This window comes from Harpia harpyja, chromosome W, assembly GCF_026419915.1.
Source record: "Harpia harpyja isolate bHarHar1 chromosome W, bHarHar1 primary haplotype, whole genome shotgun sequence".
NCBI classification, from domain to species: Eukaryota; Metazoa; Chordata; class Aves; order Accipitriformes; family Accipitridae; genus Harpia; species Harpia harpyja.
The window spans coordinates 6,378,788-6,400,932 of NC_068968.1; the positions used below are offsets into that span (position 1 = coordinate 6,378,788).

A 22,145-nucleotide genomic window follows, 5' to 3' on the forward strand; every position below is an offset into this window, starting at 1 on the left:
TTTCTAAGGATTGATTATAGCTCTAAGGAGGTCACCTCTTACCTCCTTGCCCTTTCCCATTACATTGTAAGTGTAGCTCCTTATGACAGGAATTACCCCATATGGTTCAAAAAGACAAGAAAAGTAAAATGTTCTAGACCCCCCCCCAAAGTGAAAGAATCCACTTAATCTGGATCAATCACATTCAGATTTACAAAGTTCTTCTGCATTTTTTAAATTATTTTTTATTTAGGAAGTGAAATTAAAACTTGTAAACTATAAATACAAATGCCAAGGTATTACATGAAATATCCAGAGGGACTTTATCTTTTTTAATTTCTCACAAATATTTCTTCTGGAATTCAACAAACAATGGGGAAACCAAACAAGTTTAAGTTCTGTATACAATGAAAATCAAGTTAGATACTGCCAATTTGTCAATTCATAAAAGTTTCTACCCGACACAAATGAAAGCTCTGAAAACTACAATTCATTCATTAATGATACACCAACTGCTATTTTAAACATTGTTATTTGCATTAAGCAAGCTGTCTAGAAACAGGTGTATTTAACCCACTGTTAACTCAGTGGCATCAAACTTTTAAAATTTTTTTTTTATATAGTCACCTATATATATACGTACTGCAAAGAGGGCCAAAAACTTGCAAAAAAAGGTCAAATTTCACACAATATTTGCATTAATATTTTTGGGGTTTTTTTTCCCCAAATAGCAAAGCTGAGCCACTATTTTCACACTGTTTCTTTAATTTCCCAAAAACACGTAACTCCATCTATATCAAAGAAGCAAAAGAGCAAGCTTAACAGCAACTTTCATTTACGCATTTTCTTGTGGGGGAAAAAGGGTGTATCCATTTTAGATATTACCTTATGTATATAAAAAAATGACCACCAATAATAGATTCACTGAATTTATTTAAAAATCATAAAATATATCTTAGAAAAGAGCATTACATTCTGCACACTGCTCTCAAAGGATGCCAGGGACATGTGGATGACCAGTCTTCTCCCCCCTTCAAAAAAAAAAAAAAAAAAATTACAGTGTACATAAAGCAGGGTGTTCACAATAGTTACAGAAAAACCATTACAATTTACCAACAATGAACAAAAATAAAATCCACTCTCTGCTGCTGTTTCAAAATTTCAGTGTTAGTCTTGTGCGGCCTTTCCCTCCCCCAAATATTTGTAATCAACTAAAACGTTACATCTGGTGAACAGCAGATTCTACTAGCCTCAAATGCAGAACACCTATGAAGCAGAGGAATGTTGGCTTTTTAAACCAAAGCAGATATTAAAAAAAAAAAAAAAAAAAAAAAGGTGCAGGACTCCTTCAGTTCTTCACTAGTCTTAGAAAAACTTTCCAGAATACTGCTTCACACTATAAAAAAGAAAAAATAATCTTGCATTAGAATCCTTCAACATCTGCATACTGCTTCACACTATAAAAGAAAAAGAAAAAAGCATGTATTAGAATGATTGACCATACATCTTGCATCAATATTCACAATGGCATTCTTAAAGATTAAACTACAAATTCCCAATACATTTAAAAGTAAATAATTTTAAAAGATTAATGGCTAATAATTATAGGCATATAATTATTTTAAGCACATTTAAATATTAGTAATCTAAAGCCAAACATTCAAGTTAAACATTAACAAATGCTATGATAGCCAACACATTATTAAAGTAAAACTAAGCAAACTAAGTCCAAAACTATTAATATTTGGCAGAAGAGAAAGTAATGCCAGCAAGGTGTGAAATGCTGCATAACAGCACCAATTGATTTCAGCTTGTCCTGTAGAGGCATGGTCCGTGCCATATGGCAGACTGTGATTTGTTGTCAGTTAAGTTATCTAAAAACAACAAAATCACTAGTCTTCCACACAGAACTAGACCAACGTCCACTGAAATCTTCTCTATTTTCTACAGGTTCTATGTAATTTATTACAAGTAGGTTTTTTGCAGCAATTTTCACCAGAGGAATGAGAGGACTGCTTGGTTAAGGTGTCTTCCATCAAGATTAGTTTTGAGGGAATCTTCATTTTAGTTAGAACAGAGAAAAGAAGAGAATCGAGGCAGAACTACCACTGGAGAAGTTAGGTTCAATAGTTACTTAAATCCTGCCTTCTAAAAACTATATTGCAGAGAAGAGCTTTAGAATGTAGTAGTAGGAAAGTCAGTTTAAAAATTGACAGTAAGGACAGCATTAAGCTTCAACTTGCCTGTTCTGCAGTAAATACTGAGCATTTTGTATCTGGTCCTGTGTTCCCGTAATAGTTATTATTCGATCTTCTGAGCCTTCTAGAGGTTCATCAATTTTGATTGAAGCTCCTGACTCATGACGTATTTGTTTGATTCTCTGGCCTCCCTTTCCAATAATAGATCCTGCCAACTAGGGGAGAAAATAAAGCATTCATTTCTTGATGTAACTTTCTCTGCAAAAACACAGTACTGTTCAAGTAGCTTCCATCAATTTAGTTTTAAGAGTTACAATGGAAGCTTACTCTCTTACAGCCTCAAAACATCCTCTGTAATGTTTATTATAGAAACTCAGGTGGGATAAAGTTGGAAGAACCAGATGCTTGTTTGTAAAAACACGTTATGTAGACCATCTCTATTACTGAATATTAACAATTAAAAAAATAGTTCAGTGCATCTCTGAAGTGAAGACATGTCCTGGTTTCAGCTGGGATAGAGTTAATTGTCTTCCTAGTAGCTGGTACAGTGCTATGTTTGAGTTCAGTATGAGAAGAATGTTGATAACACTGATGTTTTCAGTTGTTGCTAAGTAGTGTTTAGACTAAAGTCAAGGATTTTTCAGCTTCTCATGCCCAGCCAGCGAGAAAGCTGGAGGGGCACAAGAAGTTGGCACAGGACACAGCCAGGGCAGCTGACCCAAAGTGGCCAAGGGGGTATTCCATACCATGTGATGTCACATCTAGTATAGAAACTGGGGGGAGTGGGGGTGGGGGGGATCACTGCTTGGGGACTAACTGGGCATCAATCGGCAGGTGGTGAGCAATTGCACTGTGCATCATTTGTACATTCCAATCCTTTCATTATTTCTGTTGTCATTTTATTAGTGTTATCATCATCATTATTAGTTTCTTCTTTTTATATTCTATTAAACCGTTCTTATCTCAACCCACGAGTTTTACTTCTTTTCCCGATTTTCTCCCCCATCCCACTGGGTGGGGGGGAAGTGAGTGGCTGCATGGTGCTTAGTTGCTGGCTGGGGTTAAACCACGACAAGACAAAACAAACATCCTTAAGAATAAACTTTCAGTGATTTAGAAACACTTGCTTTATATTAGAAGTACTTGTCAAGCATCCCAAATACTTTCGATTTACTTAGTCTGAGAAAAGGCTGTGACTTTCTATTTATTTAAACACAAGTGGAAAGCAAGTCAGCTTCACTTACATCTTTGGGAATCGTTACTTGTGTTGTGATGATGGGTCCACCAAGATCTCCATATGAACCACGGCCCCCTGTGTAAGAATAGTCTGATTTAAACGTATGCATCAAGCCTCTTACTGACTAGATGAAGTGCATGTCAAAGTTCTCTATAAAAACTTACCATATCCAGAGCCACCCTCAAACTATAAAGAAAAAGAGAAAGAAAACCCTTAAATAGCAAATAGCCATGATTCATTAACATGTTTTCATCTCAAGTATCATACTGTTAACTTTGATGTTATTTTATGCAAAAATCCTAATCCACAACTTTAATCTAAGTGTCATTAAAGGCAAACTGGGGAAGAGGGCAGACCAGGAACAAAGGGGGGGGAAGGGGGGTGTGGAATATCTCATGAGAACCTCTTAGCTTGCTCTATTAAAACCTCTAAGAATAAGTCATCAAGATCCAGCCACATCAGTTTACCAAGCAAACTTATCAATTCAGCTGGTAAACAGCTCTTGATGGTGATCTACTCCTGACCCTTGGACTAAACTAACATTCAAATCAAAAGAACAGAGTTCAGCCTTATTACTACTACCTATACAGCTCAGGAGAAATTAAAGTCTCAGTTTGGGACAAGACGTTTACCTGGTAACTGTCAACCCTCCTACTCCATCTATATCTTGAGGAAAAAACAAGTCAACTCTAGTAACAACTTTATAATTGGTCTCTCCATTCAGACTATGCTACAATCCTTTGTATCTTAGAAGGGACAATCATGACACTAATTACTGCTGTTCTGCTAAAACTACCATATACCAAATCCAAATCATTGCAATGCAGCGCTCCTGACTGCTTTTATTTTCAGGATTTGTAGACTGGTACTTGATATCAAGTGCTTAATTTGATCTAATGCTTTCTAAATGCACAAACACCCATTTTAATATCTTCCTGTAGAAACAGAGAATAGATGTGCATGCTTCTCTAGAATTCAACTTACATCACTGAAATACAGAAATACAGGAATTTGTGTGAATTACTTGTTTGCAGAAGTTGTAATGCAACAACTTTTTCCAAAAAACTATTTACCTGCTAGCTTTTTGGAGCCACATCAAAATGGAAGCTATTCAGAAAAAAATTGTTCAGCTGATCATCTGTTTCTAAGCAACCTGCATTGTGTAATCACATTGCTTAGCAATACAGACCATAATACAACATAATAGAGCTTGTAGTGGAGTGCAAAATACAAAAGAATGAAGGACACTGCTTAGAACTTAATTCAGAGGCTGATCAGAGCTGCATATTCCACACACATGCTCTTCCACCTATTTCTGCTGATATTTTGCACAGGGAATCCCTTTTTTGGGCTAACTTGTTTTAATGAACAATCCCTTTTCTTGACCCTTTCTGCTGCTTCTCCTCCCCAGACTACAAGACAGCAAATGAATTTGACAGCAGATGAGTAATTATAACTGCAGTGTTTATGTAAGTTAGGAACTAAAATTTAATATTTGGCAGTACTTTGTCATCTTCTAGACAGCATAAACACTTGCTGACACCCTTTGAACTTTCCTTCCTGAACCCCCCTAAGAATAAGAAGTTTGATAAACATAAATCAAATGGAATACTTTAAAATATATGGATAGGTAATGCATAATAGCTTATCCACAACTATAAGTAAAGAATTATTTTTAACATTCCTTGTTTGAAACAGGAGAAAACACAACATGATGAAGTTAACATAAAACATATTCCTAAATAGATGCACCTACAGGGTGTTAAAAAGCAAGAGTTACAGTGAAAGTTACAACACTAAAACAGGGTACAAAAGAGGCAATACAACAGAAAAGCTTCTCTCTCAGCTGCGCTGCTGCATACTTCCATTGTGGAACATTAACTGCCTGTATAGGGTTCACTGTTCAGGACAAACTGCCAATAACCTGAGTTAGGACAGCTTTAGGGATTTTTCAATAGGTGCAAGCTGCCACTGACTACATTTAAGCTCAAGAAATTCCAGTTATCACTTAGCCAATTCAAATTATTTTTCTCAAAAATCAACTATTAAACCAGTCAAATAAAAGCACGAGCACACTCACCAACTCTGGTGGCTGCATGTCATCACAGGCATCCACGTGACACTGCATCATCTTCCAAGTACAACATAATAGGAGGAAAAGAGGAAACAAATCCAGATTAAGTCCATGTAATGGAGGCTTACAGGTAACTTGGCAAGCAAATGCATACATACCAATATAGAGAAACATTTTTCTGCACTACTTAAACTACTACAAAAGACTCAAAAGTACATGATATAGGCCAGTTACAAGATTTACTCCCTTTTACTTTCACTGCAAGGGAACTGTAACTGGTCACACTTCTTTCTTCCTTGTTTCTGTGGTGTAAACATATTTTCCTCTTACAAAGAATGTCAGACAGCTAAGGGGAGAGCAAAGCTTGAACAGTTTGTTTGTTTGGTTTATTTTTTTAAACACCTTTGAGTACTGAAGCTGTACTACATACTAAAAGATGTTACTCTCTGATACCAAAACCTTCTATTTCTCTCATGCATTAAAAAAAACACAGAAAAGGCATTTAATAAAAAAAAGTAACTGTCATTGATATATCTATGTCAACAGCAGGTCAAGCAGGAAGGACATGGCTTCTCATATCTTATTAATTCATTTCCATATACCTCATATAGCCAATAGCTAAACTAACAATCTACTACTGCCTAATTATATTGGAAATCCAATTACTTTTTTTTTTAGATGTGATATATAGCATTTCTTTCCTTCAGAATTCTACAACAAAAGTAGGGGAAAAAAATAATCAATAAACAATTATAAAAATATAACTTGTAGAATCCACTTTAAATTACTATTTAAGGCAAAGGCCTTTGCTGGGTTAAAACATGCAACACAACATGAATAGCACATTAAAATATAAATGCTCATTTAAAAACAGTTCCCAAAATACTAGGTGCAGGATAACTTAAGATACATAACAGAATTTTCTTCTCTACAGACTCATTTGTGCTAGCTACTACTGGTAACCAATGGAAATGAAATCAAAACCAAATGAAACACTGACTGGATAAGACAAAGCACATAGTGTTAATAAGAATTCATTGACTTTTACATCTAATGAAAGAATATGCATGCGATCCTAACTGGTGGCAAATTCCTTATTGTAACTTTCCCTTATTTTTAAGGGATTGGCCCAGAAGAGTGAAGTTTTGTTAATTTCTTTTAGGAATTATAGATAAATGTTTGACACATCTTTCCTTCACTGATTTTTTTTTTTTTTACATGCTCCTTAATGTCAAATCTCTTAAACATGAAGTACTTTTAATATTTTTTAGTGTATGCACCTTTATTGAAGTGCTTATACAGACATGTGTATATACACACATACACATGTTAAGAAATATCAAGAAGTAGGAATCATTTGAATGAGCAAAACCAGATTAGATGTCTGAATATACACTCTACTTTTAAACAGACATTCTGATTTAGTTCTCAATTAACTCCAATTTAAAAATACTTTGAAAGCATTAGGAATTGATCATTAAAAAAAGGGGGGGGGAATTAAATGGCTTTATATGTACTTCTCCACCTTATTTTTTTTTTCCCCCGGTATGTTTTTGTGCATTTATATATCTAAAGCACCCATGGAGATGGGGGTGTTAAAAAAGAAATAGTGGAAATGCATTTATGTTTTCTCAGCTATCAAAATAGCCGTTACGGTCCATAGGCATTTGATTTGGAGTAGTTACAGCCTAAAATATATACCTCTGTATTAAGAGAAACAATGCATGTATGTCTTTCAGTAAAATGCCTCAGAATAGAGATTATATATATATATAAAAATCCAAATGTTTTCCTCCCATCTTAGAATTTACAAGGCTGTCAGCACTGTCGCATCTCAGAAAATTCAAGTTTCACCATCCAGTCTTGGTTCACCATCTTACAAGTCTTGAACTACTGAATTTTTCTGCCTTTAGCAGAGAAGAGAACTGGCAGAAAATGAGGATTTCTGAAGATTCAACATCTCCAAGATGTTGGTTGGAAAAGAGAATCTATTCTTGCCTTTTAATGTATTTATTCCTGCTCTCTGAAAGTAGCCTTTCCCATGCATTACTTCATAAACCACAACAATGTTGCTTTACTCTAAGTTTAAATGTTTTGCTAGCTAGAGAATGGTTTCTATATGAAATGCATAGTAGCTCGAGAAGACATATTTCTGGCACGAAACTTCCAGCTTCAGCCTCGCAATCCATGGAAAGACTTCTCATCCACTTATACAATTAAGGATACTGGGATTATGGCTAGCTAAAACTAGAAATTAAATACAATCTGTGTCAGAAAGCAGTCCTCATTGTAGGCAGGCTATGAAACTTGTGCGTAAAGCAGCCAAAGCCATGAGTAGCTCCACTGTGAAGAGGAAGTAAAATTGCTTTTCAGAACATGGAAAATGAGCAGAGATGACTCCCAGTTATTTGTAGAAACTCATGTCAAGAAAGCCAAGGTCAACCTGATCAGACTAGAGTTCAAATAGATTTTCTATTCTAAATGGAACAGAACTAGAACACACTATTGCCCAAGCTGAAGACTGCACTCAACCAGATACCCAAGGAAGGGCAGGCTACTCTGTTTATATGCCCTAACACTGGTTTTACCAGTTGCAAATATGAAAACACAAAAACTGAGCTTTGAAAACATAAGAATATGAATAAGGGATCTTAGAGGTATAGTTCATGATTCTTCTAGTTTCTTAAGATCCAGAGTAGCATAGACAACTTGGTGGTTTTGGTGTTGGGTTTTTTTTGGGGGTGGGGTTTTGTTTGTTTGTTTTTGGTAATTTTAAGTGGAAGTCTTTCCTTTCAATATTTCTGCTAGGCTTCTGGTGCCCCAATTTTGATATTCTTGTAATATGTGCTTCCAGTATGTATTACTGGAAGTAATTGCCTCTTCCTCCCAGAAGGAGGCAATGCATAAATCTCATTTAGGTAGCCCATTTCATAGCTCCTCTCCACTTCTTTCTCTTCCATTCACTTAAAATAAAAATAATAATAATAAAAAAACCTCATCTAACCTGTCATCTTAAGGAATGTGCCAAACAGAACCAGAGGAGAAAAAAAGATGGTTAACCAGAGATTTACCTCCCAGATGCCTATGATTTCTCTTCCCAGGAAAGAGGATACAACAGTAAATGACTATCAGGAAGTCACATTTCAGAGTACAACATGAAAGAGCATCTTTAAGCCTTTTTTAATTCTCCCCACCCCCCAACATGGTTGAATGTACCTAATTTCATTTAAAATTCAACTTATCAGTGGCCCTGGCTCCAAAACATTTGGAATTACAGTAGATTTTGTTTGCAGACGTAGAAATCGGCATAAAGACAAGAACTGATTTGAAAAAGCAATCATCTGCCAGACCAACTAGAGCTCTTTATAGATATTATTCACGTTCTCTTAAATTCTGCTAACATCTGTTGGAAAATATTGTTCTGACATGCTTTCTTGATCTGAAAAGCCTCCCAATTCCTATTTCTGTCATCCTGATTAAAAAGTCTAAAAGAAGGTCCGTGTAATAAAACCTGCAGGGACTGTGCTCTACCAACTTTCTATTCCATTGTTGATGGCAGGTAGGGAAAACAACCAACCAACCAAAAAAAACCCCCACAAACCAAAACCACACAGCAGATCACATCCCAAATACCCTTTGCACCCCAAACAGTTGTCTTCTTGGGGGAACCATTTGTATGGCCAAAACATTTTAGTGATATCAAAGTTTATCAGAAGCACACATGCCCCACACTTAAATGTATGTATTCAAGAACAGTTTCCTCAGATATTCAAAGTGCTAACTGTATTTACTAAACAAAACAATATGAATGTTAACTCCTACCATTCCATCATAACGGTCTCCAGGTCTACCCCTTCGGTCATAAGACATAAGATCTCTAAAATGAGAAAAAGCAGCAGCACATGACTCATGTTATAAACTAGTTTATATATTCTAATTAAAGTTTTCATGATTTGCACACAACAATGAATTTCTGAATGCTTTAGCCAAGTTCTGAATAACATAAAATAAAGTTACAGAACTACTGACAATAGTCCTGATAGACTGCTACATTGCAGAAATAATTAAATTCAAACACTTTTCAAAATTCTTTGGTGCAATGCACACTCAATCCTGCATAATCACTACCAACATGGAATGTGAAACAAGTCCTGGAAACATGAGCACAATTCAGCAATTTTTACTCGAGTTTTGTACAATGCATTTAATGCAACAGCTTACCCGCCACGAGGAGGTGGTGGAGGAGGAAGAGGAAGATTACGAGCTCTGCTGCCACCTCTGCCACCACGACCTGGCGGAGGTGGTGGAGGTCCTCTGCGAGGGCTCATATCATCATAATCTCTTCTTGATGGAGGCATAGGTCGTCCACCACGACCAGGAGGCATTCGATCAAAGCCTCCTCTTCCACGCATTGGAAAGCCTACTGGACGTCCCCTTCTATCATCAAACATCATTGTGAAGCCACCATAGTCATATGTTTCATCATAGAAATTGGGATCATAAGGCTGGGCCCGTCCTTTAATTGGAGACTAAGACACACACACACAAAAAAACAAACACACCACCACCCCTCCCCCCTGGTTAGCACTGACTGTTACAATTATTATATTTCATTAAATTACTATATTAAATGTATAAATATGAATTTATACATTCTGAATACATTATTGATTTCACAATGCTGATAAAGGCAGGGATGGTGATATGCTTCCTGAGAACTTAACTATGATAGAGAAACTGCTGTTACTGATAGGTGGCACGTACATTTGTCTCACTTCCTCCCCAATTTAAAATTTCTTATTTTAATGATGCGTAAAGCATGACTAACAGTCCATTGGCACCAAAAATGGCTTCCCTCTCCAATAAGGTACACCCCAATTCTAGAAAACAGGAATAATTTCAAAGGGTGCTAACAGTCCAACACTTATTTTGTTACTGGAGAAGTAAGAAGCACTGAATTCAAAATAGAAATATATAATTTTCCATCCAAATCATCCTGACTTTCATGAATACCAATGAAAGAATAATAAGTTTAAGACATTACCTCAGAGATAAGATCCAAGATAATCTTGATACATTCCACAACTCTATCAGGTTTTCCACCAATAAGCACCACTCTATCAGTGGAATGAGGACAACACTCTTGGAAGAGCTTAATGGTGGTCTGAGTGTTCTGTTGAAGAAAAAAACAAAACCAACCCCAAAATCTTCAAATAGAAGTATTTTAAACAATTTTATAAACTTATTGAAAACAACATGGGTAAGACACACACTAAAACATTTTTAAAGAAACAATCAAACCAGACCATTAAACTTCCAGTCATTTTAAGTGAATGCTTGCTTCCGAGTTCTTGCAACAAATTTAATCTTAGGATATATTTTTAAGACCTGCAATGACATCAGTTTGTATGAAATGCTAGTGAAGAGGAAAAAAGTTCAATTTTTAAAATCTTTCAATTATGGCTCACCTACACGGTCATTTAATCAAATATTAGCAAAAGGACCACATATCCATTATAAGCTTACAGGTTATATAAACCTTCATATGTCATAAAAACATGCTTTGGATGCAAGACAGCAATGTTGCCAGGATTATGTCTAGTCATTTTGCCTTCTTCAGTCCATGCAAATAGTAGCTTATGCCTAAACTGACCTGGAATTGCCTTTGACACAATGCCAGGAAAGGAGAGAAAACAACACTCTAGATTCATAGAGACCACTGGCTTTTTAGAACAAAACCTCATTCCTTCACAAGGAACAGTCCTTCACAAAGGAAACAGTGGTCTTCAAGGAAGCAGAACTTAAAAAAAACTAAACCAAACCACCCCACCAAACAACCCCCCCAACCCCCCCCAAACCAAACAGAAAACCCCAACCACCACCCCCCCAACAAAAAACAAAACCCACAACAAAGACCCCAAAACCCACCCAAACCCCCACCCCATACTACCTTTTTATAGCAATATTCAAACATCTATTAAATTATTGTTAGAGTTTATGGAGACGCATCCAGGCTAAACCATTTTCCATCTCCAACACCACCAATATAGTCTATTCAGCAGTTCATTCCAGAAGGAGTGATGAATGGCATTTTAATTTTAAAAAGTATCCTTTTTTATAAAGATTACTCTACTGCTAATATGCTTAAAAGCTTTATAAGAAGTCCTAGGCTCTATCACCAACAGCCACTTTATTTCTGACTTTTTGCAAGAAAGTTGTAATAAGTAACTCAGATTGATCTCAGAACACAGAAATCATGTATGAAATGTTCTGAAGGAATTATTGCACAGATGATGCTTACACTCACTGTTTATAAACACAAAAATCCTAATTTGTTTATAGAATAAAAGCAGAATCTGAAAATAGGAAACAGTACCTCTCTGAGTTCTTTGATTTTAGCACCCTTGACACCAATAATTCCTCCTGCTAGACTTTGGTGAATTAGAAGTCTTAATTCACAGTCAAAGTCGCTACCTTTGTAGTGTTGATACTGTAAGTAAGATGCATACAAGGAAAGAATAAAACATTAGTCGGGGAAAAAATAATTGAAAAAGCAAAATACTAATTTTTTTTTTGTTAAGGTTTTTCTCCAAACACCATGGTATGAATTAATTTGCTGAACTGTAATGCTGTATTTGCTACAATAGAATCACACCTATTTAAGTACTTTGCCTCAACATGAGGTGATGTCAAATTACTTTTCCTTATTTCTTTTATTATTATTGTATAAAATTTTAAGATATCAAACAGCGCAACACACTTGCTTACAAAGCCAAGGCAGGATGGAAATTACAATACAGCTACTTCAAACTGGGGACTAAACAAGTCAGGAGACAGGTGTTTTGAAGGGGAGGAGGCTGTTCCAAATATTAATTTTCTAAGAAGAGATTGTCTCTGTCCTCTACCAAAAAAAATGCCAACATGTAGTTTGAGAGCTATAGGCCTCCTTTCAAAAAAGGCTAGGTTTTATTTTCTAATTTAACATATTAAAAATAGCACACAATCATTTAGAATTATCTTAAAATCTAAATTTATACCTCTGAAGAAGTAACAAACCTAAGAGACATACCTCTTCTAAGGTAGGGATAATCTTCTTCAAGATTTCTCCAATTGTCTCTGTATCTGCACTTATACTCAAGATGCTGTTAGAGGCCAGTGTCAGAAAATATTGAGAAGGTGGAAAAGTAGAAGTTTAGTATTCATAACCATACACAAAATTCTAACAAGACTGACTACACAGAAGAACTTAAAATTAATATTCCCCATGTAAAGTAAACCTGTTCACTGGATTTACAACACATGCATCTTTGTTTATGCCCAATATATATGCATGATGAATTTAAGACTAGGTAGGTCTTGCAGAGAGAGCAAGAGCAAGCAAGAGCTTTTCAAAGGGCTCAGATTAAGTGGGCAAGAAATCGACGCAGAACTGAAAGTATAAGTGAATATTCACATTCCCCACCACCACTAATTTGGTATACCCTCGCCATTACATTGGTAAAACTGGCACACCTTCTTGTAGAAAAAGTGGGGATATGCAAGTGGTTAACATTATATCTGGAGTAAGGTTGAGAGACCAGTTAGAAATTGGATTACTAATGGGCTCTGCAAAAAAGGAATATAAATACAAGGAAAAAACAAAACAAAACAAACAAAAAACCCACCCCCAAAACCCCCACAAACAAACAAAAGCATAACACAAATGACAAGTGAAGGAAAGTGAACTAGAGTTAGTATTTCATCAGAAATAATTATGAACAGAAAACGTTGGGGGGAGCAAGGTGGGCCACAAAGACAAAGCAAGAGACTTGAAACAATTTGATTTATAATGCAGTGAATATGCAACACTTGAAGCGGTGCTCCTTCCATTGAAATAAAATTAGTGGATTGTTTGGGTGGCCAACTCACGTAAAAGTTCAGTGACAGAAAGACTTAATGGGGAAAATAAGACAGAAAACTTTAAAAAAAACAATACATGGTCTATAAGGGGATACTATTTAATTATATAAAGGCAGGTAATAAAATACATTTCTCTTTCTAATCAGGCAGTGAGGCATAAACTGTTGGGACATACCGCTCGGGGCCACTGCTGTCTGGGACTGAAACACTTGCATTGTACTGCATTGGTCATTGGCGTTCGTGGATGTTGGCATTGGGCATGGGTATTCAATCAGAAGTTGTCAAGTATGGTACCCGTTTGGCAACGAGCACATTTTTGGGCATAGCCAACCAGGGTTTTCACATGGGCGTTCAGGGGTGGATAGGCCAACGTCATGGTGGGCAACGCAGGGGCAAGTCGATCCAGTACATGGGTAACGGAGATATATGGCCAAAAAAACAAGGAGAGGGAAAAGGGGGAAAAGCAATAAATTTTAATTTAATACAAACTATACTCATTACTCTTAGTTAACGAAGCAAGCTTAAGTTGTTCTGAAGACTAACACAATAATGGATTGCTACATTGACTGTGGCTTAACAGTATGGATCTTAATGAGTTACTTTATCTGACTAAACTACTTTTTACTTTTAACATAATGATGTTTCAGTAGCAGGCTGGCTCATGAATGTAGACACAAAAACTGTTGAGATCCATATTACTGAAACCTTGGGCAAGTTGGGAAAGTTAGTATTCCAGATCAATTAAATTATCTGGACTTAGGTGATGTATTTATTTACTTAAAACAAACAAACAAACAAAACCACTAGCTGCCAAAGTTAGTGAGTGTATGTATGATTCCTGACCATTTCAGCTTAATCCTCAATTCTAGTTGCTATAGTTTGTGAACTTAGATGGAACTGATTCTGTAATAATATATTAGCAAATATTGTGTTGAACAGTCTTGCTTGAAAAAAATGCTGAAATTGTAGCTGATGCTAAGTACAGGAGTGTAAACAAATGGAATTTAAGAAGCATTGCCAAGTTTTTTAAATACATAACATTTATGCTGATCATGTGTCTTATCACAAGAGTCAACCCACTATAAAATATGAATAGGTAAACAAGTCATGACCATTTAAAAATGCTTCCAAGTAATAGAATAAAATGTTTCTTTACTGTTCTATACCTGTATTTAAATCATGCAACCTTAACATGAATGGTTTTGTGCTTTATGTCCAAGCTGTTAAAGTAAGAACAGATGGACCGTTATGTTTTTTTTTTTAAAGGAAGTTAAAGAATTCCTCTATCACTGGGTTAAGCCAGCCACCTGCAATAGTTTTCAATAGTACTATAATTGATTTGCACATATGGGAAATGGTACAGTTAAGGGTTTTAAGCTTTGCCAATATTTCTCATTAAAGACGTTAACTCATTTGAAGTGTGTAATTTAGAGGAACCCTGTTTGAAAGCAAAGAGGTTTAATATAAACTTCTCCTCCCACATAACTTAAGATGGGTTTTAATTACAACACAAACTGAAAAACTAAAGTTATCTCTTCTAACAATCATTATAAATGGCTTATAATTAGATTACTGTTGTAATTTCTCAATTTCTAGAAATGTATGCAATCAAATTTTCAATGTAGTGCTCTGAAAGAATCGGTGTTAAATTAATTCAAACTCATATATACTCACATCTGTACGAAGTGCCTTAATATTTTTGCCACCTTTTCCAATCACTGCTCCAGCATTCTGGAAAATAGTTTTCAGAAGTTATGTTATGCTAATACAGCACAGACTACATTTTTGAACTGAAGACTAAGAACAATGTATCTATTTCTGCACTACCTTGTGGGATGCATTTAGGGGTGGGGTGGGGCTTGTTTTGCTTTTGAAAGGTTCAAATTAAATCGAAACATAAACTGACATGGTTTTACCATGGGGGAAAAAAAAAAGGTCAAAACAGCTCTTACCACTGAACTTTAGAAAGAGATAAAAATACTCAATAATATTATTTCAGTTTTGAATTTGAGTTTCTAGGTAATTCTGCCTGTGTTAAAACCATCTCATAGTTAGAGTATGACTGAAAAAATACCTTATGGAATTCCATGCATGTTATATAGGTCAAGGATTTTCCTAATTTATTTGATAACTTTTTTTTTTAAATATGTTTGCAAATTTCACTTTCGCACTCCAAACATTTGATAATTTCAAATGCTACTTTTGGTTTAAACCTATGTAACTCAACTGACCACTGAGGTAGGTACAGTCTGAAGAATGTAAAGCCAATATAAACAATTGCTAATCTCTAGTTGCTAAAATCAACAGGAATAAACTCAGATATTCAAGAGGAGCAATTGTAAAACTACATTTTTACCAGGCTATTTCAAGAACTACATGCAAAATTATTGCTTTTATTATGCAGTTCATACATGATGCTAACAGCACCACATTTTCCAGCACTCCAATTAACTTGACTATTCATCAGAAATGCCATACAGAGTTAAGGTAACATTCCCCTACCCCGACACAAAAGACTGAGTTACTTCAGACAGTGCAAACATCTGTAACGACTGGAAACACTAAAGGAGATTCATAAATAGCAATTTTACTGTGACAATTTATACTAGTTAATGAAGCAATTGCAGTCCCTGAAACATTACTCCCATATTTCCTCCTGTTGATCCATATAGATTTACTAAATCTGGGAAAATTACTAAAATCCTGAGGAAGTCCTCATCTTGCCTCTCATATTTAATTTACAATCATAAGCTGATCATTCTCTAAACTGCTTGCTTTCTAAAGACTAATACACAGTCATTCCCCGGAAACAATTACATTCCACTCAAACATAAGAAAAGTGGCTTATAATTTCTATTGCTTTATTTTTTCAATGAGTACTTTTTTTAAAATCAGAGAAGTCCCATAGATAATTAAAGACTCATCCTTGAAAAAACTTATTGAAGATAATACCATTGCAATACACTTCTACTATCGTTCATGCACACTTACAAATATTCCTAATAAGTTATTTTATTTTAAATAAAGCACACGTTCTTTCTAAACATATACCACAACATACACTTTGTCACCACTGTCTTAAGCAATGGTATAAGCAGGAACATAGCAATACTGAAAAAGCATACTTTGCTTTGAAGCAAGATGCGTAATTCAACCATCTCATCTGTATTCCGAGATCTTTTGAAGGCCTGTTCTTCTTCCATATCTTCTGCAGGACGTTTGCCTGTAGACAGGTCCATAGGGGGAAAACACAAACACATATTTAACTAAGTCACAATAAAATTGTATATCAAGCTTATACACTGTATATCTAATGAAGCATTCCCTCCTATTTGACCAACGCTAACTTCTGACATCTACCCTGAGTATCTATAGCACAGAAACAGGTTTTTACTTCATCAGCCTACATATCAATTAATTATTGAAGATTCATTCCAACTCTATGAACTACAGCTGAAATGAGAATTTTGCAAACTTAGTGAAAAATTTACAACATGTTGTTTAAAGCAGTGCTGCATCACCTACCTAGTATTGCTTTTACAATTGGGAAAACCTTAAAGCCCAAAAGATCAAAAGTAGTTTGCCCAATACTGAAATACTGGTGGAACAATAGGAAAGCAGTATTCCAAATAGCTTTAAAAAACTGGCATGAATCAACTCAATGCTAATGCCCTAACTCTTCTTCACTAATTATGTTGAAAAAGTTTTTTGTTTAGCTAATATTTAGAGATATTTCACATGTATATACATTCCTTCAAAGGAACAACTGCAATAAATAAAACACAGTAATATATATGCCTGACAGTATTTTTACATGATCACTGTCCAGACAAGTACTGAGTATTTAGCTATCAAATATTTTCAAATCCTTAGTTATAACTTTTAGTTACTTATGCCATGTCTAAAATACTCCCAAAGAAAAATTACATATTCATGATACAAAAACCATGTAAAACCATACAGGACACCTAAAAATTAAAAGATTAAATGCAAAAATACTGCCAATACAAACATTTGATACAGTTAAAGCATTCCAAAATAGTTAGAAACACTGAGATTTAAAAAGGTTCTCCCCCCCCCCCCCCTAAAATAAAATAGCCCTTTAAAAAATTTACCATTTGTCTCTGTGTTGGTAAAGGTCTCCTCCTGTTGTTCAGTCTCCATTACCTTTTATTCTTAGGTGTGCAGATAAAACCTACTGCAGAATAAAAAAAGCTAGTACATCTATTTTGCAGGGAGAAAAAAAAAGCAAACTGTACATCGTACTAAAGGGAAAAAGGGAAAAACAGAGACACCCGCTTTTAGAACTTACCAGTTTTATATACGCTTGCAGAGCAAAACTCAAGTGTTCTGGGCAGGATCAAAACCCAACAGCCTACTGCTTCAGAAGCCTACGAAAACAGCATAGATCAGGCTCTATTAGCTTACAGGTCTGATTCTCGCTACAACTAAAACCGGGGGTTTGACCCGAGGTTTTGCTGCAAAGCTTTTCTTTATAAACGAGAAAACATAACAAGGCCAAACACATCACTAAGAGGAGAAATAATAATAAAGTCTGTAAACTCACAGATAAACAAGTTTTCAAGCATTTGCTAGTTTTTAAGCAATCACATTTACTGATATTTAAAGTGAACAATTATCCGGTTCCTATTTTTAGCATATTACATATCTTGAATTTCCTTTTTAAGAGACACTATGTATCAATCTGCTTATTGTTTAGTTCTAAACGATTTAGACTAAAAAGTTATAAAATTAATGCTGGTGACTATAAGTTCTCTATCAAGTTACTAGCAGGCATTCTGTCATGCCTTTCATTCAATATAACAGATGAACAAAATAAATTATACACAAGCCACACTAGAAAAATTCTGTTAAAAATACCACACTGTAGTTATGTATAACCTCTGCATACATGCATGAAGAATCTCAAAAGCAGCTGAACTTTTTTGACTTTGTGAAACAGGTACCTCTTTCAAGATCTATTTTTGCTAAGTCCATGTGAGAATACTTGTAAAACACATTAGAAGTCCAGGCAGAACAATTTTGCACCTTATTCTCTTAAAAAACGCATTTGTACAGATAACAACTTCCATAGTCTTAACAAACGGTTGACACGTATCCATGAAGAAAAAGTGAGGTACGTTTAACCTTTTAAAACATCCTTTTAATCATCTGTTTATGCAGGCTAACAGCAAGCAGGCATGCATTCTTTTACAGCCGCAGCTAAGAGACCGCCTTCCCAGCACATGCTAGTATTTCCAGGCCCCTAATTTGAGCTAATGGAAAAGCGCCGCTTAAAGAATAGCCAAGTATCAAACAGACGTTGCCAGAGCGCGGGGGTGGGGAAGAGAAATGTCACCAGGTTCAAATGGCTAGCCCTTCTAGACCCTCTTCTATTCTGTTCCAGACTCTATTACGATCCTCCCAAAAATTTTAGAGCTGCGGGGGGACGAAATGTAACATAGCGTTTGGGACAAGATGCTCTCAATTAGTTACTGTGCTCTGTTGTGTAAATCGAGTTCGCGGGATTAAATTGACTAACGCAATGTTTTTAAAAACATCGAAAGGATAAAGCGGCCACAGACACGAGTAGAGGGCTAGGAGATGCCGGCGCATCTCTACCCCGCTCCCTCCGGGACGAACGGCCCTTCCCGCCCAGACACCTTCCCCTTCTGCAGCCCATGTGCAAGCCGCGCCACGGTCTGCTCGGGCTGACGTTTACCTTTACCCCTCGCACGGCTTCCACAGGCAGCCCGCCCGCCGCCGCCACAGAGCGCTCAGAAGCCCAGCTTCACTCCCTGGGCGGGGGGGGGGGGGAGGCGGCGGCGTTACATAACCCCCAAGACCCACCTCCGCGGTGGCGTGGACCAGCAGAAATGGCGGCCGCTGTAATGGCGCCTACCCACTGCTAGGCGGAGCCAGAAGCCGAAAAACCACCACCACGCGGTCACAAGATTTCCCCCACTCTGCCCAGGGAGACACAAAGGAGGCACTCGGCGGCCCTCACCCGAGCTCAAGCGGGGCCGACAGAGCGCAACGGCCCCGCCACAAGACGTCCGCCATCGCCGCAGTCGCCCTAAAAGCAGACCCTGCTGCAGAGCGCTCCCCAATCGGTTTGGCACGGCCGCTTCCGTACAGGCCGCAGCTGAGAACACCCTCCCTCCTCTTCCTCTCTGCCCGCCATAATTCCCAAAAACTCGCCCCATACAGTTACCCAGGGTAGGCGCAGGAAGGCGGCGGCGGCCGCTCCCCCGGCCTTAGCGCGCATCCGCTAGTGCAGCCGGCCTCCATCACATCGCCACTCCGGGAGCCACACCGGTTGGGCCGCCGTGCCCGCACTAAGGTCGCCGAGGCGCGACGGTTGCCGGCAGAGACACAGATCGCTCTTTTCGCCCTTCCCTCAGGACAGATGGGGCCCCTTGGGCCCGCAGGTTGCGCCAAGCCACTCCACGCTAGCTAAGGAGGAGTCGCTCCCGCCCCCCTCCTCCACGCAGCAGTCCCCGGACCTACCCAATTCCGCCGCCCCGCCAGCGGGGAAGAGCGCTGTCCCTGCGGAAGCCCACGAAAATCCCGGGGCCCAGCGGCGACTCAGGCCTCCCGCGTTACTGTGTCACACAGCAGCGTCAAGAGGGGCGCGATCAACAGCTCCACTTCCCTAAGCCCGGCTTAGCCCCCCCCCCCCCCCCCATAAGCTACGCGCTGCGAGTCCCGCTTACCTGCACCCACCACGTACGAGAGAGAAAGGTAAGCAGCTCCCACCACCACCATACACATCCACCAGCACCGCCAGGCAACTGGCCCGGCCGCCTCCTCTCCTCCCTCCAGTGGGGACCCACTGTGGCCCCGTTGGGTAAGGCAGCTGCCCGTCAGGGCAGGGATGGCCTCTAGTTCGCCCCGCCCTCCGTGTGGACCACAGCGAGACAGGCCTGGGTGTCACGGAGCGCGATCCACCCTGTACCGCCGCAGTGTGCCTAGGCTGTTTGTTTGTTTGACCTGCCTGACAGGAGCCACGAGAAGAGCGGCAGCAACAGTGGAGACAATGGAAAGCGGTAAAGGAGAGCGAGAGCGACCTCAGATTGTTTTGGGGAAAAAATGGCGTCTGCAAAAACTCCGCCTTGTGCTTGCCCCTAGCACCGGAGGAGGCGGGGCAAGATTCTTGCGATGCTTAAAGGCGTGCGTGGTTCCATACCTTCTATTGGCTGTTGGGTTGCGCGGGGTTTTTGGGAGCTGTGCACAGAGAGCAGGTGTATTCTCTTCCTTCCCACCTGCAACTTGGATGATGGGAGGTGGGCTGCCCTGCTGGTTCTGCCCGTTCGTTCGGCACCACCCTTGCCTCGGATAAGTGTGGGGTGACTCGGCTGAGGGTAGGGTGCAGAGAAAGGGGCTCAGGCTCTAGTCAACCTGTTTGAGGAGTAGGGAGGTATGTGTCCTGTCCCTAATATGACTGTGGTGGGGCAGGTCATCTCAACTCAGCGTCCATCACTGTCCACTGCAGCTCATCAGTGCCCACAGGGATGCGGGGTGGCAGCTGGCCTTGCCACTCCTGGGGGTCTTGGCACAGGGTAGCAGAGCCAAGCAGGTGATAGGCTGCCTAAGGACTGCATGGCTGAGATGAGAAACTTATCGAAAATGGTGTGACACACTGGTCCTTACCTTACAAGAGGCACATGGGATTAGACCTGTTGATGAGTAAACAGATGGGTTATTTCCCTTAAGTAACTGTAGAGTTTCTTTTAAGTGGTGGAGTTTTGGGGAGAACTTTAAGGCAGGGTATTTTTTTTCCTAGCTGCAGGTTATAATGTCAGAAGACAAGCCTTGTGTTTCTTAACTATTCTCACAGCAATTTTTCTTTGGTGTAATTCTGTAGGGAGGTTGAGCTCCTTGGTCATCCCCCTTAAGGGGATAAACAGGTTCCAAATGCAGTTATACAACTTAAGCATGCATATCTACTTCCAAAACTAACAAGAATCATAGAATGGTTTGGGTTGGAAGGGACCTTAAAGATCATCTAGTTCCAACCCCCCTGCCATGGGCAGGGACACCTTCTACTAGACCAGGTTGCTCAAAGCCCCATCCAACCTGGCCTTGAACACTTCCAGGGATGGGGCATCCACAACTTCTCTGGGCAACCTGTTCCAGTGCCTCACCAGTGAAGAATTTTTTCCTTGCATCTAATCTAAATCTACCCTCTTTCAGTTTAAAGCCATTACCCCTTTGTCGTGGTTTAACCCAGTGGGATGGGGGAGAAAATCGGGAAAAGAAGTAAAACTCGTGGGTTGAGATAAGAACAGTTTAATAGAACAGAAAAGAAGAAACTAATAATGATAATACTAATAAAATGACAATAGTAATAATAAAAGGATTGGAATATACAAGTGATGCACAATGCAATTGCTCACCACCCACTGATCAACGCCCAGTTAGTCCCCAAGCAGTGATCCCCCCCACTCCCCTCAGTTTCTATACTAGATGTGACATCACATGGTATGGAATACCCCCTTGGCCACTTTGGGTCAGGTGCCCTGGCTGTGTCCCCTCCCAACTTCTTGTGCCCCTCCAGCCTTCTTGTTGGCTGGGCATGAGAAGCTGAAAAATCCTTGACTTGAGACTAAACATTACTTAGCAACAACTGAAAACATCAGTGTTATCAACATTCTTCTCATACTGAACTCAAAACATAGCACTGTACCAGCTACTAGGAAGACAATTAACTCTATCCCAGCTGAAACCAGGACACCCTTGTCCTATCACTACATAC

The 22,145-nt window shown here is 38.6% G+C and overlaps 1 protein-coding gene across 11 annotated transcripts; it reads right to left on the reverse strand.

Moving 5' to 3' along the window:
- Window positions 1–895: 895 nt before the first annotated feature.
- LOC128136107 (heterogeneous nuclear ribonucleoprotein K) lies at window positions 896–20,488 on the reverse strand. Of its 11 annotated transcripts, none has more exons than XM_052775240.1 (16): window positions 20,121–20,488; window positions 17,700–17,778; window positions 17,503–17,582; window positions 16,513–16,622; window positions 15,062–15,118; window positions 13,563–13,606; window positions 12,558–12,630; window positions 11,865–11,978; window positions 10,533–10,661; window positions 9,710–10,017; window positions 9,311–9,365; window positions 5,495–5,545; window positions 3,579–3,600; window positions 3,422–3,504; window positions 2,223–2,392; window positions 896–1,436 (listed from the first exon to the last, which is right to left on the reverse strand). In XM_052775240.1, the coding sequence occupies exons 3-16, from the start codon at window positions 17,549–17,551 to the stop codon at window positions 1,403–1,405; spliced, it is 1,299 nt and encodes a 432-aa protein (XP_052631200.1). In that variant the 5' UTR covers window positions 17,552–17,582; window positions 17,700–17,778; window positions 20,121–20,488; the 3' UTR covers window positions 896–1,402. The 11 variants fall into 11 exon arrangements, with proteins under 11 accessions (XP_052631200.1, XP_052631209.1, XP_052631204.1 ...); XM_052775249.1 differs by having other exon boundaries at window positions 896–1,375; window positions 16,513–16,610; window positions 20,104–20,488; XM_052775244.1 differs by having other exon boundaries at window positions 896–1,375; window positions 20,104–20,488.
- Window positions 20,489–22,145: the final 1,657 nt, after the last annotated feature.

Coding starts and splice junctions, on each gene's coding strand:
- LOC128136107 (XM_052775240.1), bottom strand. CDS start 17,551: ATGGAGACTGAACAACAGGAGGAGACCTTTACCAACACAGAGACAAAT. Junction 12,631..13,562: donor GACAGCAGTGGCCCCGAGCG/GTATGTCCCAAC, acceptor GGCCTCTAACAG/CATCTTGAGTATAAGTGCAG. Junction 3,601..5,494: donor ACATGCAGCCACCAGAGTTG/GTGAGTGTGCTC, acceptor TTTTCTTTATAG/TTTGAGGGTGGCTCTGGATA.